The sequence below is a fragment of the Pteronotus mesoamericanus genome, unplaced genomic scaffold, assembly GCF_021234165.1.
Source record: "Pteronotus mesoamericanus isolate MK-2021 breed Mesoamerican mustached bat unplaced genomic scaffold, CSHL_Meso_final contig_52, whole genome shotgun sequence".
In the NCBI taxonomy this organism is placed as follows: domain Eukaryota; kingdom Metazoa; phylum Chordata; class Mammalia; order Chiroptera; family Mormoopidae; genus Pteronotus; species Pteronotus mesoamericanus.
Genome location: NW_026555189.1, coordinates 12,504,774 through 12,526,572, shown reverse-complemented (window position 1 = coordinate 12,526,572; position 21,799 = coordinate 12,504,774). Strand labels below are relative to the sequence as shown.

At 44.8% G+C, this 21,799-nt stretch overlaps 2 protein-coding genes across 5 annotated transcripts in view; one reads left to right on the top strand and one right to left on the bottom strand.

The window, feature by feature from the left end:
• NFATC3 (nuclear factor of activated T cells 3) overlaps positions 1–15,705 on the top strand; it is a 101,892-nt gene extending 86,187 nt beyond the window's left edge. Inside the window, exons 10-11 of one of the 4 annotated variants that reach the window (XM_054579292.1) lie at positions 3,062–3,165; positions 11,810–11,871. In XM_054579292.1, the coding sequence (XP_054435267.1) occupies positions 3,062–3,162 (101 nt within the window). In that variant the 3' untranslated portion in view covers positions 3,163–3,165; positions 11,810–11,871. Of the gene's footprint in view, positions 1–3,035; positions 3,734–11,809 lie in introns of those variants that run through there. The other 3 variants (XM_054579290.1, XM_054579291.1, XM_054579293.1) reach the window with 3 other exon arrangements.
• ESRP2 (epithelial splicing regulatory protein 2) lies at positions 15,554–21,415 on the bottom strand. The gene is made up of 15 exons (XM_054579294.1): positions 21,169–21,415; positions 20,952–21,080; positions 19,374–19,487; positions 19,147–19,261; positions 18,674–18,772; positions 18,156–18,210; positions 17,978–18,088; positions 17,770–17,902; positions 17,641–17,683; positions 17,178–17,479; positions 16,854–17,066; positions 16,547–16,745; positions 16,212–16,398; positions 15,756–15,921; positions 15,554–15,679 (listed from the first exon to the last, which is right to left on the bottom strand). The coding sequence occupies exons 1-15, from the start codon at positions 21,364–21,366 to the stop codon at positions 15,590–15,592; spliced, it is 2,154 nt and encodes a 717-aa protein (XP_054435269.1). The 5' UTR covers positions 21,367–21,415; the 3' UTR covers positions 15,554–15,589.
• Positions 21,416–21,799: the final 384 nt, after the last annotated feature.

The following is a 21,799-nucleotide window of genomic DNA, read 5'->3' as shown; positions in this document are numbered from 1 at the left end:
ATTTGTTGGTTCTATATAAATTTTTTGTGCCTTGGCTGGTACGGCTGAGTGAATTGAGTGCCAGCCTGTGAACCAAGAAATTGCCAGTTTGATTCCCAGACAGGGCACTTGCCTGGCCACGTCCCCAGTTTGGGGGCATGTGAGGTGCAACCAATAGATGTTTCTCACATAAATGTTTCTCTCCCTCTATTTCTCCCTCCCTTCCCCTCTCTCTAAATATAAATTTTAAAAACCTTTTTTTTAAATTTTGAAATATTTGTTCTAGATAGGTAAAATATGCCATTGATTTTGTAATAGGAATTGCAGTGATTCTGCAGATTGCTTTGGGTAGTATAAACATTTTAATGATGTTAATTCTTCCAATCCTTGGATATGGTATATGCTCCCACTTATTTCTATCTTTCTCATTTTCTTTCTTCAATGTTCTATAGTTTTCCAAGTAGTCTTTTACTTCTTTGGTTAAATTTGTTTCTAGGTACCTTAATTTTTTGTTGTTGCAATAGTGAATGGGATTATTTTCTTAGTTTCTTTTTCTGATAGTTCATTATTGGTGTATATAAATGCCACTGATCTCTGAATATTAATTTTGTACATTGCTACTTTGCCCCGTTCATTTATTAGCATCTGTGAATAATGACAGTTTTAATTCCTCCTCTCCAATTTGGATGCCTTTTATTTCTTCTTGTCTAATTGCTGTGGCCAGGACTTCCAGTACTATGTTGAAAACAGACATCCCTGTGTTCTTGATCATGAAAGAAACACGTTTAGTTTTTGCCCATTGAGTATGATGTTGGCTGTGGCTTTGGATGCCTTTTATTTCTTTAGTGTATTTACTGTGGTTAGACCTTCCAGTCTTATGTTTAATAGAAGTGGCAGAAGTAGACTTCCTTATTATGTTCTTGACTTTAGGACAAAAGCTTTCAGTCTTTAGTATGATGTTATTTGTGGATTTTTCATATGTGGCCTTTTTCATTTTGAGGAAATGCCCTTCTGTTTCTGATTTATTGGGTGATTTTTTTTTTTTTAAGGGCATTGAATTTTGTCAACTGCATCAATTGAAATGAACATATATGGGGTTTTCTCCTTCATTGTAGTAATTGATTTTCATATGTTGAATCATCCTTGCATTCTGGAACTAAAACTCGGTTATGATGTATAATTCTTCTAATATGCTGCTGGATTCAGTTTGCTAGTATTTTGTTGAGGATTTTTGCATCTATATTCACAGAGGATAGTCTAGATTTCTTGAAGCCTCTTTGTCTGACTTTGATAATCAGTGCATTGCTGGCCTTAGAATGAGTTAGGAAGTGTTCCCTCCTCTTTAATCTTTGGAGGAGGTCAAAAAGGACTGGTGTTAATTCTTCTTTAGCTGTTTGGTCAAAGTTTTCGTGATAGGAAAAAATGAATTCGGTGATTTTTGGAGCTGTCATTAGCATTCAAGGAACTAGAAAGATGTCTTGAGGACTGCACATTTCCATAAGCACAATCTGAAATGACTACTGTTTCAGCCAACTCACAAAAGCCCCCAATATATCTTGGCTTCTTAGCTTTGTTCCTGGGCTTCTTTCATCTAAGTTATGTGCATGTTCTATAACACCTTCAAGTCTGTTTTGGAGGATTCAGTTGTGGAGATTGGGTACCTTCAGAAAGGAGGCTTGACAGTATTTCTTCAGTCTTTAAATTACTTTGCACATACTGGAATCTTTAAATCACCCCTGGAGACTAGGTGAGTAATCTTAAATTCAGTAATAAAAAAGCTTAAGGTAGAAAAATTTTGCCTAAGCACCAAAGATTTCTGGTTTTTGTTTTCACCCCATTAGTGAGGCTTCATTTTGCACAGATTGTCTTCTCCTTTGTTTTCCCTTCTTTATCTGCTGAGGGTATTAATTACTGTTTTCATCTTGTCTTCCAAGATGAAAAAAGCGGCCTTCTAGAATTCATGGTTAGGTCCTTTTGTTTAAAGTTGTATAGGAAAGGCCAAAAATAATTCCTTGTACCTCAAAGGAGGAGGCTTTAATTTTGGATTCTAAATGGGCATCCAGTTGTATCAGCCACTATTCCAAAACTGATCGATAGTGACTCTTCCCGAGAAATGATTTTCAAACATTTATGACAGCATCCCATGATAAGAAGTTTTACTGCATGACACAGTACATAACAAAATCGTATACAACTAACATAAAAGTCTCACAAACCAATTCTTAGCCTTTATTTTTAAAAATAAAAATAGGACTGCCATCTTCTATTTTGTTCTTTTAAATACTGATTTTAGTTTGCTGAATTGATTTCATAACCTGCTAATGGATGTGAACCTTAGTTTAAGTAATATTCCTCTATGACACCCCCCCCCCCCAACTTTTCCTGTGCATGAAGTTTCTGGGCTCCTACCCTTAGACATTTTGATTCTGTGGTCCGAAGCATAACCCAGGAATTTAGATTTTTATTTAAGTGCCCAGATAATTTTTATGTAGCCATAGATGGGAATTTGGGAACTACTAATAGAGCTAATCTAATAATAAAAACTATTTTATTTAAAACTCAGCCTATCTTTTAAATCACTGAAAAGACTGTCACTATAACTTTTCAGATTATTGCACTTCTAATTTTAGAAAATCAGTGACTACCACCTAAAGTTTCTGGACTCCAGTATTCATACTATTTTGTAAAATGTGAGGAGCCATTTGATGTAGTGATTTACAGATAAAGGACAATTAAATTCCTCTTGATTATAGGGGGGTAAAAAAGCCTGGGGCCCTGGTGGGCTCAGTGGATTGAGTGTTGGACAGCAAACCAAAAGGTCGCTGCTTTGATTCCAGTCAGGCACATGCCTGGGTTGCAGGCTAGGCTCCCAGTTGAGGGCACACAAGAGACAACCAATCAGTGTTTTCTCTCAGCACGTGGATGTTTCTCGCCCTTTTCATCTCCTTCCCTCCCCCTCTCTGAAAATAAATAAATATAATCTTAATTTAAAAAATAACAAAAGAACAGCCTGGGCATGTAGTATATTAAGTTACCCACTGGTTTGTTCCATTCAGTAGTGATGTTGTCTTCTTTGACACAGACCAGTTTATGTCTGACTTGGAACACCAGCCATCAGGTTCAGCAGAGAAATGGCCTAACCACAGTGAGCTCTCATGTCCAGTTCCTTTCTGGAGAATCTAGAGGGTGAGTGTTGTTTGAAATGTGTCATTGTTTTTGTGCCCAAGTCTGGTATTTGCATGCTGTGGCCAGACTTGCATGTGCTACAAAGGAGGGAGTCTACATGGGCACCTTCTTGGTAGACCCACTCATTATCTTTGGAGCTGTACTTTTGACTATAAGACTCTGTTTTTAAATCTAACCATACACTGGCTCTCACACTTATGTTTATAATTTTAGCCTGGGTTAGAATAAAAGGTAGATGTTTTATTGGATCTGTTAAACCAAAGCAGAGAGAGGCCCATCTGTATGAATTCTGTGGCTTCGTTGCTGAGTAAATTTGGTTGCTGATCAGGTGTATAAGCCTATTTATTTCTGGTCAAGTATTCTGCTTTGATGAGAGGCAGTATGGAATGGAGATGAAGCAGGAAATTTTACCCATTTATCAGAGGCAGCCTCAATCTTCTACCTGTGAGTCTGCCCTGTAGGCCACGTTTGTACTCCTTGTTGTTCATCATGGGCTCCATGTGGAAGGAATCCATAGATATGGAGTCAATTTGTGAGGAAGGGGGCTGGGCCTTAACCTTCCTTCCCCCAACACACACACCCCCACCCCCACCCCTTCTTCACAGACTCTCAAAACCACTTAAAAAGTTTGTGTTAGGTATTATACATGTACAAATTATAATTCTCAAAATGCCACTTGAATTTTGTTTTAGTGAATTTAGAGTTGGAGGGGGGTTTTTATATTTAGGATACCAAATAGGCCACGCAAACCTTGACTTCTCCTAGAAAGCTGGTCATACCATTTTCACATCATTCTTGTCTCTAATCATGAAAATAATAAAAGTGGCACCTAAATTCCTGCATCTGTAAAACCCTCAGAGGAGTTATAACCAGAAGGATTTAAATTAATTTCCTCTTATTATGGTTCAGAAAATCGGTTGAAGATAGATTAATTGCCTTAGTTACATCACAGCTGAACCAAGATTAAAACTTATTTTTTCCAGTGTTTACCCCATAGCTCTTCTTGTGTGTGAAACAGTGACCTTGGTGTTTATGTGGAGTGAAGGAATTAATGGGTAACTAAGGAATGAACAGGAGGTAAGAACATACAAAGAGCAGGCAGTACAGATAACTCCTGTACGATGTTAAGCAACGAAAGAAAAAAATTACGTATAGAGGGTGATGTGGAGTCTAGGGTTTTTCTTTGCTTTCTTACTTGTTTGAGATAGAGTTACCCATATTTAATCAGTGATGAGAATGATCTAGGCAGGGAGGTGGGTAGATTGATTAAAGAGATGGAAGAGTAAAGAAAATTGATAGACCAAGGTCTTGAAAGGCAAGCATATGGGATCCATAACAGAAGTGGTGAGTCATGAGGATTTAGGATTTATGGCTTTGGAGCTCAGGTTTGGCCCCTAGAGGTAATACATATGGGAATCAACAGTGTATAGAAATGGACAAGATTATATAGAGACAATGTCAAAGTAAAAAATAGAGAAAAATGACAGAATCTTCTGTTAATCCTAAAATTTTGAATCCCATATTTTAACCCAAATTGAAGTATTTTTTTTTCATATTTTAGTTTTTGCTGATACAAAAGGGTACATGCTGATATTTGAATATACTTTCAAGTACTTACGTACTGTTTACTCAGCTGGGGATTTAATATATGTCTTTGTAGAATGTTGCTGAGTTACCACCTTTCCTAGAGGAAAGATCTGTGATGACACTGAGTATGGCATCACACAGGTTTTCTTAAAAAGATAGGACTCTTAATAGCAGGACTATCCATCTACTTGTCAGGTGTGGTAGGAAAAAAGTGTCATAATTTTTTTTTCACTAGTAGTAAAGCTAATGTTAAAAGTAAAGCTTCTGATCACTGTGCATAATATTTTCAATCTGTCCTGTGGTTGGAAACTTAGAACTCAAAGCGAAATTTAAAGTAACTTTCTTAAAAACTTGGTACCATAGTATTCAAGCTAGTTTCTTGGTTCTTGCTTAAAATACATATTCTTTCTGTGTTACCTTTTTGGTAGTGAGTTTTATTTTTGTCAATGATATTAAACTAGGTTACTATAATGGAGTTCCCAAAATACAGTGACTTAACCACGTTGGAGTTTTCTTTTATACCTCATAGTAATTCAGAGAGATCAGGATTCCTTTCATTTCTTAGCTACTGTCAAAGCTGAGTTGCCAATTTTGAGTTTGAGTGGGGAAGGAAAGGAAAAGTCTATCAAACAAGTTATGAGGAAGATGCAAACATCACTTTTTGCTGATATTTTTTTGGAGAAAACAAATTACATGGCCATATAATTTCCCTAGCTATAAAGGGAAAGCTGGGAAATGTAATCTGTAGCTAAGTGACACGTGAGAAGGTCAATTCAATTACCAGAGAAGAATGAATTAGAGCAGTTAATAGTTACCTTCTAAATTTTCAGGAACTTGTTTTTGTCTTAGCTTGTGAAGGCAAATTCATCATATTTTGATAAATGCAAATTAATTCTTCAGCTAATGCCAGAAATAGATGAATCAAGTATTTCATGTATTTAGGTGGTCTTCTGATAACTTATCAAATAACCTAAAAGTAAATCTTAGCAAAACTAAGCCATAGAATAGTAAACTGAAAAGTAACTCTAGACTTCTCATGTATTTAAAATTACTTCCAAATTTCTCATTTCTTCAAGTAAAATTCAAAACATTATCACACCTATACATAGCCTTCATTTTACAAAATACAACATCTCCATGAAGGGGAATGGGAAGAGAAGATACATTTGCCAAACTTTGAACATTCATTGTAGCTTCAAGATGAAATAACATATACAAATGATATCTAATTATACCCAAAAATCCTTTATAAAAATGCTCAGGCTGCTCAGTTCCTAGTTATAAAGGCCCTTTGGCCTTCTGTGTATATAACAGTGTGCATCCTTCTGGGTTACCCTGCTCTTCTTCACCCTGGTGGTGAGACTTCATACCGTACCACACTTGTCAGCTCTAATGAATCCTTAAGCATTGGAAATAGCTCTAAATTAGAAGTCTGTTGTTACTCAAATACCTCATTCTTGTGTGCAGAAGTAGCTTTCCAGTGAACTGATTATTTGAACATTTCCTGAATAAAAAATTGTTTTTTCCTACAGCAAATATTGCTGATGGTTCTACTTCTGTTGTGGCACAAGCAGTGCAGGTGTTGGGGTAGTAGGAGTCAAGGATGGTGGCTGCCAGAAGTGGGCCAAATGCTGTGACCTACATAAACTGTTAGCATGGGTGTTGAGGGTTGTTGACTCTTGTTCTACGCTTTTAATTCACTTTACTCTTTAAAGGGACAAATGGTAGTATTGTACAGTAGAGACATAAACAACTCTCTATGTTCTTATCTTAAATTGATAAAAATAAAGCCACCTCACGTGCTTTGTGGACTAGAGTTTAAATAAATCAGTAAATTCATGTGTATATATGTACATTCAAAAGGAAGTAAAAAATGAAATTGCAAGCATTAGTATTTTTAAGAAATAACTTGTGTTGAAATTATTAAGATTGCTAATGATTCACACTATAAGTTATATCATAGATTTGTTTACCAGTAATAATTTTGACTTGCTCAAGTTGGCACTCAAATTTTAGCTGGAGGTGTTAACCCGAGCCTAGAACCCCCAGCCTGGAGCCCCCAGCCTAAAGGAGAAGTGGGGAGGGTTGAAGGAGAGCAGTGGGCTTACATACCACAGTAAACTCAAGTTACCGCTAACGGACAGTAGAAGGACTGCTTTGTTACAGTTCTGACACTCTGTCCTAAAATTCATATTCTTTATTCACCTGTAGTGATTATTTGAGAATAGTTTTTGGGGTTTTTTTGAAGTCCCCAAGTTATATTAAAGATTCAATGGCAAAGTAATTTTATTCAGCACTTAATATGTACCAAGCACTAAGGATTTAGTGGAGAACAAAGATAGACAAAGTAGGTCCCCTGCCCTACAGGAATTCAAATCTACTAGCTGTTATACATTAATGTTAATATGAATTAAAGTATATCTGAGTATAGTCAGCTTGAGTGCTTTTTGTGGACAGTCTTGGCTTTATTGTAGTCTTAAAATCCTAAACTTGTTGGTATGTCCTCTTTGGAGCACGGCCACTCAAATCTTTTTTTTTTTTTTTTTTTTTTTTTTTTTGAGTGAATTATCTCTTAAACTCTGACAGCCCCCATGAAACTTGCAACCAGGGGAGCAGTGGGCAGTGACAGCTTGTCCCAGGTTAACCCCTGAACTGTCTCCAGGGCCCCCTTTACTCTGACTTTTCAGTGAGCAGAGAGCAGCCCTGCCTAGTCTCCTTCGCTTCTTTCCTAGACCCTTACTTGTTTTACTCTCCCCAGCTTTAATAAATGTACTCTCAGAAGAAAAAAAAAATCCTAAACTGTCAAAAACTTTCCAGGTGTCTTCAGCTAAGTGAGGTTAGGCTCACCGGACAAAAAAAACAGCAGAATTTTGGTAAGGGGGAGCAAAAATAACACAGCTTCAAATCAGGCTTTTGCTTAAGTGACAGTGCTTGGCCACTTCAGAAAACAATGGGTTCATACTTACCAAAGTGTATTTGGTAAGGGACTAGATAATGCTTGATACAGACCTTCATCCTCAAGAAAATGTAGGCATTGAAGTCCTCATAAAAACACGAGAAAAGTATAGCTGGTGTGACTCAGTGGATTGAGTGCTGGCCTGCGAACTGAAAGGTCACTGGTTCGAGTCCCAGTCAGGGCGCATGCCTGGGTTGTGGACCAGATCCCCAGTTAAGGGCATGCAAGAGGCAGTTAATCAATGTAATTGATGTTTTTCTCTCTCTCCCTCTCTTTCTCCTTTTCCCTCTCTAAAAATAAGTAAATAAAATCTTTAAAAAATAAAGGAAACACTCATCCTCAAAAAAAGAAAATACTTCTCAGCAACATATCTTTAAAAAAAAAACAACAGGAAAACAGTCGTGATTTTTGGTGATGATAAAGCACCATTCTTATCACTCTGTAGTTTTAAAACTTGAACAATGAGATAAGAATTGAAAAAGGTGTGTCGCATGGCTGCCTGGAACATCTCTGAAATTACCGTCTTTGGAAAGGGTAAGTCATAGGAAAAGGTGACTTGAATGTGAGCTGGGTACTTCCCTATTTGGCTTTTTGCCACTGCTGTGAAACCTGTCTAAAATAGACACTGTCAAAACCAAAATCAGATGTCTTGTGTTAGTCTCAACAACATTTTCTGGTCCCCTTCCTATCCTAGCACCTAATGAGCTTTCAGTGTACTATTTCCAAATAGTGTCCAAGTAATTACATCAAAGTAGAATCCATTTATTCAGTCATCAGAAATTGATGTTTTCTCAGTAATAAGGCCCTTGCCCTTCCGGAGCTTACAACCTATTTGAGAGACAGATCGCGATGCCTACTGATAATCTAATATGATGAGTAATGTTAGAGGTCATGCACAGATACCATGGGCCATCCTTGTGCTCCCTCTTAACATGATGAGGCTAGCCCATAGATCCACACTGAAAACTCTGTTTCTTATTTATTATGTGGTTTGGAATAACAGAGATGCCAAGGGCTGCCTTAATTATTTATGTTCCCTTTATTATTCTCACTATAATACTGTATGAGGTTTTAACAATAAAAAAAAAAAAATCTCCGTTATACCTAGGAGGAAAATGAAAACAAAATGTGTTGTGCTGGAAAGCATTCTTGTAATTTTTTATGTGCATAGAAACTTTACATTCCATAACTGCTAGTTATTTCTAGCAGTGAAGAATATATTTAGATTAATTCCACCCTTCTTTGCAAACCATCATGAACAGTCGATAAGTCCTAATCTGGAAAATTTACTTTAAAAGCTTCCTCTCTCTGGCAAAGACCTTCATAGGTCCATATCAGTGACCTTCAAAAATTGGCCTGGGAGGGCGGGGAAGTAGGTACAAGGAGACTAAATGGTAATGCAAAAAAATACAATAACTATTAAATTTTTAAAAAATTAAAAAGGAAAGAAGTTGGTCTCAATCAGTGATTATTAGCTCATCAGCACTGATTAATCATCACCCTTTTTAAATTAGATTTCTTTAGCTTATAGTCCCTACTTCTTTACTATTCTACATTAAATACTAATCAGTTAAACCAAATCCTCCTCCTTCATTTCTTTGCCTACTGAGTGCTGCCACTTAAAAATCTGTCATTGAGCCCTGGCTAGTGTGGCTCACTGGATTGAGCACTGGCCTGCGAGCTTCAGGGTTGCTGGTTCAATTCCTAGTCAGGGCACATGCCTGGGTTGCAGGCAAGTTCCCTAGTTGGGGACGTGCAGGAGGCAACGGATTGATGTTTCTCACACGCTTCTCTCCCTCTTTCTCCCTTCCCCTTCTTTCTAAAAAATAAGTAAATATTTTTTAAAGAGTAAAAAAATTGTCGACATTAAAACCACAGACTTTAACGCTTGAAAGAGATGGAATCTTATATAAGTAACTTGTCCAAGGACACATGTGGATTTAGTGGCAATGCATGTTTTCAAATCAAACCTAATTTCTAGGCTACTCTTCTGCTTACATATGTGATTTCCCAGGTCCTATCAGGGCACAATGTTATCCCCACTCACTACTTTCAGCCTCCTGCTCTTCAGTGAAACTATAAAACTACTCCCATTCTTCCAGATCTCTAGCATGAAGATGCCTAAATTTCTTACTGCTTTGACCATTCACTGTAGTCCCTGTCACAGGATTTTTCCGTTTGGATGTTCTAATTTCCTATTCCAGACCTAACCTCCCTATCACCTTCCCCCTCTAAATTCTTCCTCGGCTTTTTTCCAATGATGAGAGCACCATTTTTTCTACACTCAAAACCTAGGGGGTGGTGATGAATCAGTCCTTCTTTCCACTCTTCCTCTTCCCATTACCAGACTACACTCTCCTTCTCCCAGTTTCACATTTTTCCAGGTCCTTCGCATTTTCTTTATCCAAGTGATTTCTGTGCTTCTCTAGTCTTTTGGTCTCCAAAAAGTGACACGTATATTGAAGCTAACATGACCATTTACTAAGCAAATTATGTGAACTGTCAAAGATTCAATTAACTGATCTGTGAAGTGGTAGTGATGTTAAAATGTTCTGAAGATTAATTGAAATAAGATGTAAAATTTCAGTTGTAAAAGCCCATGGATACTCAATAACTATTTGTGGAATGACTAAATGTTAGTTCCCTTTTTCTTATAGCCATAATGAGTATGAGTTAGAATTTTTCTTGTCTACCTAAACTGTAAAATTAGATGTTAATACTTGAAGATTTTAAAAAGTGATTGTTAGTATCTCCTTCATTATATGAGTACATCAAATTCTAAATATAGAAACTTTTTGTCTTGGCCTATTTCTGTTTACAGCAACCTCAAAAGTATGTAATTCAGTGGTTTTAGTATATTCACATAGTTGTGCAACCATCACCACCATCTAATTTTAGAATATTTTTTTCACTTAGTATTTTTTTTTACTTGTACTTACCTCATAAATGATTTAATTAAGTAATGATAGTACCGTTTTTTGTTGACTAAGCTTTTTTTTTTAATGGTATTTAGAACATTTTCATTATTCTAAAAAGAAACTCCATGGGCATTAGCAGTCACTCCCATAACAACTGGCATCTACCTGTCTGTGTGCTGGCCAATTTCTACAAATGGAATCAAGTAATTTATGGCCTTTTGTGTCTGGCCTCTTTCACTTAGCATATTTTCAAGGTTCATCCATGCTGTAGCATATATAAGAACTGTATTTCTTTTTATGATCAAATAATATTCTATTGTTATGGATAAGCCACATTTTCTTTATCTAGTCATTACTTTGTAGACATTTGAGCTTTCATTGGGGCTGTTACATAATGCTGCTATGAATATTTGAGTACAAGTTTTTATGTGGATATATGTTTTCAGTTCTTTGAGTATATGCAGAAGCGTGGGATTAGTATAGAATCTTTAGCTGATAAGGCAAGGAATTTTCACTTCAAAGCAAAGAGTTCTCATGGTAAGAGAACTAAAGGTTCTTAAGTTGGGTGTTCCCTTCTGTGTTGGTTCCTTAAAATTGAAAAATCTTTGCACTGGACCTCACAGAGCACTTAGTCATGGAAACCAACAGAAAAGCAAGGGCCTGCAGTCAGAAGGGATAAGAAACAATACATATACCTCCACATAATTAAAGTATGCTTTCATTAGCATAGGGTAATAAAATAACCCCAAAATCTCAGTATTGCTCTCACCAAAGCATTTATTTCATTTACTTTATATATGAGGCATACTGCAAGATCAGAAAAGGAAAACTCTCCTAAAAGGATGCAAATTAAGGAAAAGTTAGATTAATGTGGACACATTTCAAAAGTATCCTATCCTGTGCTCTAGAGCATGAGCCTTTAGAATGAGAGAGAACATTTCTCTATTCTCTCAGCCATCCCCCTTCCCATCCCAGACTAAACTGAAAAGGAGAAAAAGAGGGATCTGGAAAAGCTTATGGAATATTTCCTTTCACCTCAGAAGCGGGTTTCAAACATTGCCTTTACCTTCATAGAAAGCCATGACAAAGGAAAAAATGTCTTTGAAATAGAGCTTGGCATTGAGCATCATATGATCAGTCCCGCAACACTAATCACTTTCCTTTTTTTTTTTTTTTCTTCCAGTGAACGAGATCATTGGGAGAGACATGTCCCAGATTTCTGTTTCCCAAGGAACAGGGGTGAGCAGGCAGGCTCCGCTCTCTGGTCCCGAATCCCTGGATTTAGGAAGATCTGATGGGCTCTGACAGTGCTTGCTGCAACCTTGCGTCCACCACCACCATATAGTTCACAGCATGTTTCTCTCCTTGGACCTTGGGTTTCCAACTCTGCGGCCTTAAGGACTGGCACCAGGAATTGGAGGTCACAGTTTGTGGGGAAAGCAGCATTCCTCCACCTCAGGCCTTTGGTAGATTTCATAAAAGAACAGGAGCAGCATAGGCTGTTTTGAGCTTTGGGGAAATGAGCTTTGCTTTTTATTTTTGAATAGGATACTTTTATATGATGGGTGCTTTGAGTGTGAATGCAGCAGGCTCTTCATTTCAGAGGTGCTGCTTTTTCAGGTGACTTGGTTGCTTAGCTAGGATTGGTGATTTGTACTGCTTTATGGTCATTGAAGGACCCTTTAGCTTTAATGACATTTTTAAAATAGAAACTTTTGATAAAACCTTCCAGAGGCAAATATAAAAGACAAAAATTCTCCCAAGCCCACACCTATGCCTCAGAAACTCAAGCATATGTCCTGAAGCCTTTCATAGATTCATGGGAAATAAAGCCAAATGTAGCTTATACCTCTTTATAAAAGTAAACTGTTAGATAAAATGAGAAGAGACCATTCCAATCATTGAAGTGTTGGAATAAAAAATGACATTCCAGAGCATAGCCTTTTTGTAACTTTCTAGATAATTTTCTTGCAGTCTCTCCATTCTGACTCCATGTTGAAATTGCTTTTTTCCCTCAGGGCCTTAGGTGAGATAGCTATTTACAAGGTGACTTTGAAAGGTGAGGTCTTAGTTTGGTAGCTTTAATTTCCTGCCATCCTACAAACAAGTGCTCTTCCCTTATGTCTCCTTTTCCAAGTGGGAGCATCAGCATTTGGCTACTCTGTAACCTTTGAAGCCACAGTCTCACAGTGGTTTAAGCAACTTTGCTGGTTCTAACTCATCTCTAGGGGCCAGGCTTTGTCAGGAGCTAAGCACAAATGAGCTATGCTTCAGAACAGGAGCAGAGAAAATGCAGGACTCTGGCAAGATGGCAAGTTTCTAATGTTCACACTGGCATGGAAGGTTTATCCCTCATTCTGTTTACAGCCTCAAATGATTCTGGCCTACCCTGTTCCATCTGCAGGGCCTAAAAAACAACCTTTTCCCAAAAAGGCTTTGAGGCAAATCCAAAAATGAGGTAGCATCATAGACTTGACCCTCCAGACCAAAGATGCCGTGGTGCTGTTGCAGGTGAGGCTGGCACTCAAGGCCAGGGCCAGCAAGAAACTCCAGCCTGCTGTCTACCAAAGGAGGTGCCCAACTCGGGTGCTTTTTTCAAGCCCCATGTTTACCCCCTCCCATTAATGGGATAAGTTACCTGGTCCAAGACCTGGGCCTATTTCAGAGCTCCTGAAGTTTGCAGTATGTTTTCAGATGAAGTAATGTACTTTCATTTATTCAGAAAGTACATTTGAGTGCCTACATAGGAAGCAGTGTGCTGGGCTGGTCAAAGGTTTGATGCTGTTATTCCAGGGGGTTGTGGGTCCTAGATGCCAGGATTCTCTACTAAGGCCAAGTGAGTCTTGGGCAGAGGGAGCCAGCTCATTGCTCACCACCTGTAGTCAGCCAGGGAGGAGCTGTTGACCCAGGATGAGTAAGTATGGTAATTTTTTTTTTTTTTTTTTTTTTTTTGGCTTTAAATCGTGTTTTAGATTTGTTCCTTAAAACTAGTTCTATAAATCGCTCTGGTCCCTCTTGGACTGAGTGTTTTCATATTTTCTTTGAAAGTGAATTTTATGTCAGTGTGGAGAGTGAGCTTTTTCAGGACTATGGTTGGAAGCGCACAGCTTCCTTTGGAGGTTGTGGGGGCTAGCCCCCAAGATGAATTTCCAAAGAGCTGGCCAGACTTGCCTCCACCCTCTTGCCCCTGGTGTAGCTGCCTCACATGGGTTTCTTGCATAAGGTCCCCTTGCAGGATCCATTGGGGGTTGCTCTGCTCTGTCCTCAAAAATAAGTCTCTATGATCCAGAGTTGCTATGCACCAAATTTTGATGCCTTTTAAATACCTTGATGCCTGTAGCACTAGAAATGCTTTCCTATTTAAAATAAAAGTTAAATTTTAAAATAGAGCTTTGTATACTATGTAAGCAGTTTTGTATCAGCTTTGTAAAAGCTTTGGTCTGAAGTCAATATTTTTTGGCCTTGTAGATAAAGACTTACATTTTTTGTGCAACATAGTGGTGTTAAAGCACAGATCCATTGGACTATGCAAATTGAGTTCTAGTAGCAGCACTGGCAGCTGGGCATGTGCTAGCACCAATCCCCCCTCTAGCCCGTGCAAGATCTGGGTAGAAGAGTGGGATGAGCAGCCTTCTGCTTACTGGAAATACACAGAGAAACATGGCTGAAAACGGCTTTAAAAGGAACAGCTGTCTCCAGGATCAAGTGTGGTGCTGCTGCCTGGGTTGCAGCCTACTGCTGCCCAGGGCTAGTCACTATCATCAGAGTTCTGCTGGGTCTGCCTGAGAAACTGTTTTTGATATCAGAACAGATGGTTGTCTTTAAGGCTCAGATGGGCTCAAGTTGAAACCTTGTATTTTAAAAAATGAATGATGTTCAGTTAAGGAACTGGTTCTCAGTTATGTTTACAGCACTCGGGATTGTGTTTTCTTGTACATTTTGTATTTTAAAACCTTTTATAGGAGTACAGTGCTCCTTACACAAATACAAAGGGAAGAGCCAGCAATTCAGGCTCCTCAGTTACAGTGCTGAAATAATAATAAACGATGACAGGTCAACAGTCTCCTTGAAATCTGCCTGAGTTTTCCTCCACTTGGGGCTGGTGTGGAGCCCCTGACTCGGGGCCAAAGCTAAGGGTACTTTGGCTTTTAAAAAGTCCATGTGGTTAGGAACCTTTGTATATTTTATGGAGAGGGTAGAGTTCCAAATTCCTTGTGAAGCTTCAGTTCTGCTCCCTTTAATGGGTGCAAAGGACATTCCATGGTGTCTGCTGAGTTCAGGACAACTGGGCTGCCCAAGGTATGCGTGAAAAGTAGGCAGAAAATTCCCTTTAAAAGTCAAGCCTGAGTTTTTATGTGAGGGCCTCCTGCCCCCTAGTGTCCTCTGGGGATACTGCAGTACAGTCCATCAAAACAGTCTGTGGTTTTGCCATCTGATATTTCTCGTGCCAAGCTGGAAGGGCTACTACCCTTAGGTGGGACCACCCCTGGAACAACGTGGCCATTGAGGTCCAAGTATCCTGGGGGCTGGGGCCAGCACTTTTGGTTTCTCTGCTCCCCCACCATTGGGATCTTTACTCAGAGGCTCCCAGGAGTCATACGTTGAAGGTATCAGGGCTTGCATTTTAAAAAAGGCAAGCCTGCTGTGGATGTCAGCCCCACAGCATCTGTGGGCATGGACCATATCTAGGACAGACTGAAGGCTCTCTGGGTGCTACTCAAGAGGCCCGGGTCAGGCCACTGGGAGCAGGGTAGCACCATTCCACCCCCAGCCCTGCATGCAGGGTCCAGCCATCATCTTTGGGGTGAACAGCGTAACAGTAAGTGAGGGATGGAGCTCAGGCTTGAGCTCCTCTGAGTGCTTTCAGCAAGAAGCCACCGGGTTGAGGGCACTGGTTCTCTGGACACCGGAGAGACATGTTAGCTGAGGACATCAGCTAGCTCTTACCTTCTGATTCCCTCACCTACAAACACACCCACTCTTTGGGGGCCTGTAGCACTGTGCGAGATGGGTCACCAACAGGCATCAGGCTTGTGTAGTCATCAGGGACTAGCTGCAGAAGGGACAGAGATTTAGGGCAGGGAGCTCTAAGCTTAGCCAGGCCCCCAAAACCTCCAGTCACAACTCACCTGGTAGGCTTGAAAGACGCTGAGCAGATCCTTCATGCCAGCTGTGTATGGGACACCCTGCATACGGACCAGGGTGCCTGGCTGGGACAATACTGAGGTAGGAGCAGAGGCCAGGGCAGCAGGGGGAGTGGTGAGGTAGCCCACAGTGGTGGGGGAGACTGGGGGGCTAGGGTGGGAAAAGCAGGATTTTAGTAATTCAGTCCCACCTATGGCTTAGGCCAACACCTGCCTCCTCCTTCCCTTGCCTCTGCCTTATGCTTAGTTCAGTTCCCCTTTCCTAAAACCATAGCCTCTACGTCATTCCCATTCTAGCTTGTAGTTAGCATTAGCCAGTCCACATTTTTCACTCCCTAGGTTTCACGGACCTTGGGATATCTAGCCTTGGAAGGGGATCATGATCCTCCTCCAAACCAGGACAGGGGGCAGGTCTTTGCAGTTCTCTTAGCAGCAGAGTACCTGGGGTAGTAAGCTGTGTAGTTCATGTAGAGTTGAGTAGCTGGCCCTGGGTAGTAGGCAACAGGAGTCGGGGCAGCAGGCACCCTGGCAGCCGGGAGCAGCGCTGAAGAGGGATAGAGAGCTGCTGTCTCAGTGGGAATGAGTGTCGGGGTGGCCTGGAAGGTGGCATAGGCTGGTGGCGAGAGGCCTAGAGGCAGAAGTAGAGAGCACATCTTCAGGGAGCCTGGCACTGCTCTGGGTGGAGCAGCCAGAAAGAAGTCCCCACTATAGAAAGTGAGGGTTACGGCAGCCTTGACCCCCACATGCCTCTTCCTTCCGCAGCCCTGGACACTCACAGGGCAGCTTGCAGGGTGGAGGGGACATGCCGCTGCGGCCCAAAGTGCCCCCCATTAGCACACGGCTCATCTCTTCTGTGGAGCAGGGGACCACTTCCACGTAGCGTTCCTTCATCACTTTTTTATGGCACCGCTGAGCAGCAGCTAAGGCCCGCTCTGCTGACGTCATCTGGATGAAGGCATCGCCCGATGGCCGACCCTGTGCACATCATCTTATAAGTAGTCTGTCCTGTTAACAAGACTGCTTTACTCCCAACCACACACTCCTCCCTATGTAAGTGTGTCCCTCTACTGGCATCAGCCTCACCTGCTGGTTGAGCACCATGTGCACACCATGGGGCCGGATGTCAGCTGCTGCCTCCCCTAAAAAGCTCAGGATGTCTTCGATGGTGGCTGTATAGGGCAAGCCTCGAAGGCGCACACAGTCTCTCCCAGTCCCAGCTGCCAGTGGGAAGGGGATGGGCAGCAGTGGAGCAGTCAATGTGGGAAGGAGTGGGCTGGATGCATAGCGGTTCAAGACCTAGTAAGGAAGACAGCAACAGGCTGGTCATACCAAGTAGGCCGGGGACACAGGCGATGGGAGGGGCACCCTGGGAAAGCACATGGGAGCGGGGCAGCCCTTGGTGCTCACCTGCTGCACCTCGGCTGCAGTGCTCCGGAAGAGTTCAATGTATCGCTTACCCAGCATGCCTTTGTGCCTGCGCAGGGCAGCCTGTGCCAGCTCCTCACAGGCAAAGAGTGCAAAGGCATCACCTGTGGGCCGGCCGTCAGGGTGGCGCACAAAGAGCAGCCCATCGGTACCCCCAGTCACTGGACACTCTGGCCCCAGGAAGTCTAACACGTCTGCTGGCCCAGCCGAGAAGGGCAGTCCCCGAAGCCGTAGGATCACTTGGTCTTCCCGTGACAGGAAACGAGCCACCTCTAGTGATGTGCCTTGGTGGGGGGAATGAGAGTCACCACTCTCTTCATTCATGCCCTTCCAACTACCCATCCACACCTGGCACACAGGAGAGCAGAAAGGCAAGGGGTGGTGGAGAAGTGGGACATGGGTCAAGAACCAGGGGGAGCTAGGTACTGCTGGGAGCACAACTCACCCCCTGCGATCTTTACAAACTCCTCTCCTGTTGCTTTATATACCTGTGGGTATAGTGGGGACAGTCTATGGGTCTCAGGCCTGGCTGGCCTCAGCTCTGCACTGCTCCACTCCCAGCCCAAATCCCCACCTCGATATAGCGGACACCCATGTGGTGCTTGTGTCTCTGCAACGCTAGGTCCCGCTGCTCGCTGTCCACAAAGCGGATGAGGGCCTCGCCATTTCTGCGGCCCTGGGCATTGAGGCAGAGTGCTACACCACCCCTGTGGAGCCAGTGCTACGTTAGTGCCTCCTGGGTAGGCCTGCCCTCCTGGGCCCACCCATCCTGCTGCACCCACCTGGCAATGTTGAGCCCTTTGAAGAAGCGAGCCACGTCCTGGTCTGATGACTGCCAGGGCAGCCCACGGGCCCGAACCACAGTCTCGCTGTCCACCACATCGGTCTTGCTGCTGTTGGGGGAAGGCCCAGGGTCAGAGCTGTCCAACTGTTGTCACCCCATCCCTGCCCTGCACTCACCAAGGTCCTGTCTCATATTTCTGCTTTATCACCTCAGGCTTCGAAAACAATTGACCTAAGAGATGACGACATGGGGGTCAGCAGGGTCTGGTGGAGGGGGCTCTCTCCACCAAAGTCCATAAAAAAAGAGGACAGTTGGCCCTGGCTGGTGTGGTTCAGTGGATTGAGTGCCAGCCTGTGAACCGAAAGGTCACTGGTTTAGTTCCCAGTCAGGGCACATGCCTGGGGTGCGGGCCAGGTCCCGGTTGGGGGCCTTGTGAGGCAACCAATCTCACACGTACTGATGTTTCTCTCCCTCTCTTTTTCCCTCCCTTCCCCTCTATCTGAAAGTAAATAAATAAAACCTTTAAAAAAAACCCAAAAGAACAGTTGAAGAGGATGAGGAGGTGCCAAAGGGTCTTCTACCTTATGCTCTTTCAGAGAGGGTAAGAAGTGGGAAAGGGGGCTTTGAGGAATTACTAGGCAGGCATTCACCCAGACCTGAGAGAACAGGTGACAGGCGGTGAGGGGAACCTTACCACCGGGCCCTTCGAGCAGGTGGAGGATGATAGCTACCATTGTCTTCACTTCCCAGACCCCAAAGTCATCCTCTGTGGCATCTGTCTCCAGCCCCAGTTCTATAAGCAGAGAAAGAACAATGAGGAAATCAAATCCCAGTATGAGAGGCCTTGGGGCAACCAGTATAAACACTATGGTCCCACCTTACATATGTAGGCCCAAGTCCCTTACATATGTAGACCCATGTGGAATCCCCACAAGCACGTTTGTTTTGGCCCTACTCAAGTATGCCCTTACAGATCCCCCAGCCCAGACATATGTAGACAAATGCCACACTCCAAATGTGCCCAGAACAGACTTAAGAGATGTGGCACTTAAGGCACATAAGCAGTAGATAATGCCGATTGTGTGTGTGCATATAGCCCACCAACACGCATACTCAAATACAACCTACTGCCACCCCTCCACCCTAACCCCACTGGGTCACAGGTACCCTGTGCCATGGTGGCCACGGTGAGGTCCCCGGCAAGGTGGGTGTTTGGGCGCTGCACATGGAACTCTCTGCGGAGGTCGTAGAAGGAGAAGAAGGTGTCGGGGAGCACCAGGTTCTGGGGGCACATGTGAAGGGGGATGAATGGGCGAAACTGAGCTGCCCTGCCCACCCCCACAACATTGGGTGTCCTGGGAACCCTGCCCCCTGTTGTGCCCTCAGTGGCATACCTTCCTGGAGGCCTCAGGGTGCAGGACCTGTCGCAGTAGCTGCTGCCCATCAGTGCAGAGCACGTAGGGGCCCCCGCCCAGCAAAGCTACATCCCCGCTCACCAGCTGTGAGAACTGGGGAGAGAGAAAGGCAGACTCGCTGGGCAGGCAGGAAGAAAGAGGGCACAGGCTGCAAAGCTGGTTCAGCCAGATGTTCAGCCCTACCCTGTTTGGGGAGTAGGTGGCCACACCTGTTGGGCCTGGCTCTGTGTTCCCCTTCTCACCCCAGTCCACTATCACCTTCTCCAGGCCAAATGGGGGCAGTTACATATCACCCAAGCCCCCATCACACACACTCCAGGAGTCTGGAGTGGGGCCAGAGCAAACACCTGGTGGAGTGGGACAAGCAGGTGGGAAGGGGCGGGGGAAAGCAGGTTAAACCTGTCCCTGACCAGGCACCACCCTCAGACAGGTGGGAGAGGCCCAGTCCTGCCTGAGGCCCATCCGCCTCACGGTCAATGGCAGCCCCGCCTCTAGGTCTGACCAACCCAGGGGCAGAGAAATTCCAAGGACAGAGCTCCACACCTGGACGCCAGGGGCAGCATGAGCTTTGACCCACACCCTATCGACCGGCTGGCACTGAGCTGTTTGCTTATAGAGGGGGTGGCACTCCTGAAGCTGCCCAACCCCTCCCCCAGCTTCCATTGCTGCTGGAGAACAGGTATAAGCACTAAGCACAGCCCCAAGAACCTCCCCCACACCAACTTTACACTCTGAGACTGGCAGAGCAAGGCAACCCAGCTCTCCTTCAGCCCACTCCCAAGCTGAGGTTAGCCTGGAAGCCCTTCTGTAGCAGACTAGGAGCCACCAGAGTTGTTGGAAGATTAAAGAATTTGTGCGTATAAAGCACTTACACTAGAGTCAGACCCGGGTTGAGCGCAGGAATGAAGATAAAAAGAAAACAGCAAGAGGAACAGCCTTCCATTTCGGCTAGGGCCGGGACAACTCTAGGCCTTAGCACCCAGGAGGCCAGTAACCTCCAGGCGGGGTCCGGACAGCGCCCACGCCTGGCCAGCCAGCTGGGGCAGGCCTAGACGAGCAGCTTACACCTGGCGGCGTCTGCCTCTGGGGCAGACACCGCCCTACGCCCCCGCTCCAGCGTCTCCCAGGCCGGTGGGTGGGCCGAGGACGCAGGCGACAAAGACTGTGACCTATGACCAAGCCCAGGCCCTTGGGCCCTTTCGGCTTCCGGCTACCGTTCTGGGAGACCTGGCTGGGCAGGTTCCCAGAGGCGTCTCAGTCTTAGCCTTGCTCCCCAGCCGGCCAGGGACTCTGGGAAGAGTCTCGCGGCCTCCATCCTCACCCCTTCAATAGGCTGTATCTAGAAAGGCTGAGAAGTAAGACGCCCCCAGGAATGCCCGGCATACGCGGACACACGCACACGCGGGAGTCGATGAAAGTTTCAAACAACAGGAACCCGTCCTACCGCCCGGGCCAGTAAGTCGCGGTGCGCCAGGCCTCGCCTCCTGCCGCCTCTCCCGCCGAGAAATGTCCCTGGGGTCCGGCAGTGTCTCCACTCAACCCGGCCCCGGCGCTCACCTGCTGCAGCACCTTGTCCAGCGGCTCGGCCCGCGCCAGGCTGTCGGCGCTCAGGCCACTCGCCTCGCGGCATTGAGGGCTCAGTGCGGCCGCCTCGGCGCGAATCAGTGACTTGTGCAGCGTCCCCACCTGCGAGCGGCGGGGGAAACCGATCAGCCACAGCGCCCCTCGGGTCCTGAAGCTTCTTGAGGACCCCACCACCCCCACCCCACCCTACCTGTCGGCTCCGTGGCTCCACCACTTGCCACACTAGCAGGATTAAGTCGGTCTCGTCTGAGCCCAGATCCGGCCCCAGTGCACCGGCTGTGGCCCCGAACAGTACGACCAGGGGTCCAGGTTCTGGGCGGGGGTCGGCGGAAGAGTCTGCGCCAGGGTTCGGGCCCGGGGGCGGCGGCTGGGGTGGCGGCGGAGTCATGGCCGCAGTTGTGGGGGGCGCTCGGCTACACACACGCGGACCGACGAGGCGCACGCACGCACCGACCGACGGCAGACGCGGATCAGCTTGGGCGGGACACCGTGTGTCGGGGGCGGCACCTGCGGCCCGGCTGGCGCAGTGGGCGCTGCTGAGACCCGCCCGCGGCGCCCGGCGAGGCGGGGCAGCTACCAGCCCCAGCCCTCTCTGGGCGAGTTACCTGTCGGGCCCTGTGGGCCACGTGACCGAGGGCGGCCCTGGGAGCCAGGGAGGAAAGGCCGCTCAACCTACCCCAGGACGCGCGCGCTCGCACGCCCGGCCTGGGCGCGCGCCAAAGGCCCAGACTCCGACTCCCCCAGCAGGCTGATTTCTAGGGCGACCTCCTCTTCCTCCCCTCCAACCATGAGGCCTTCGCCAAGAAAAGGGCAAAACCAGA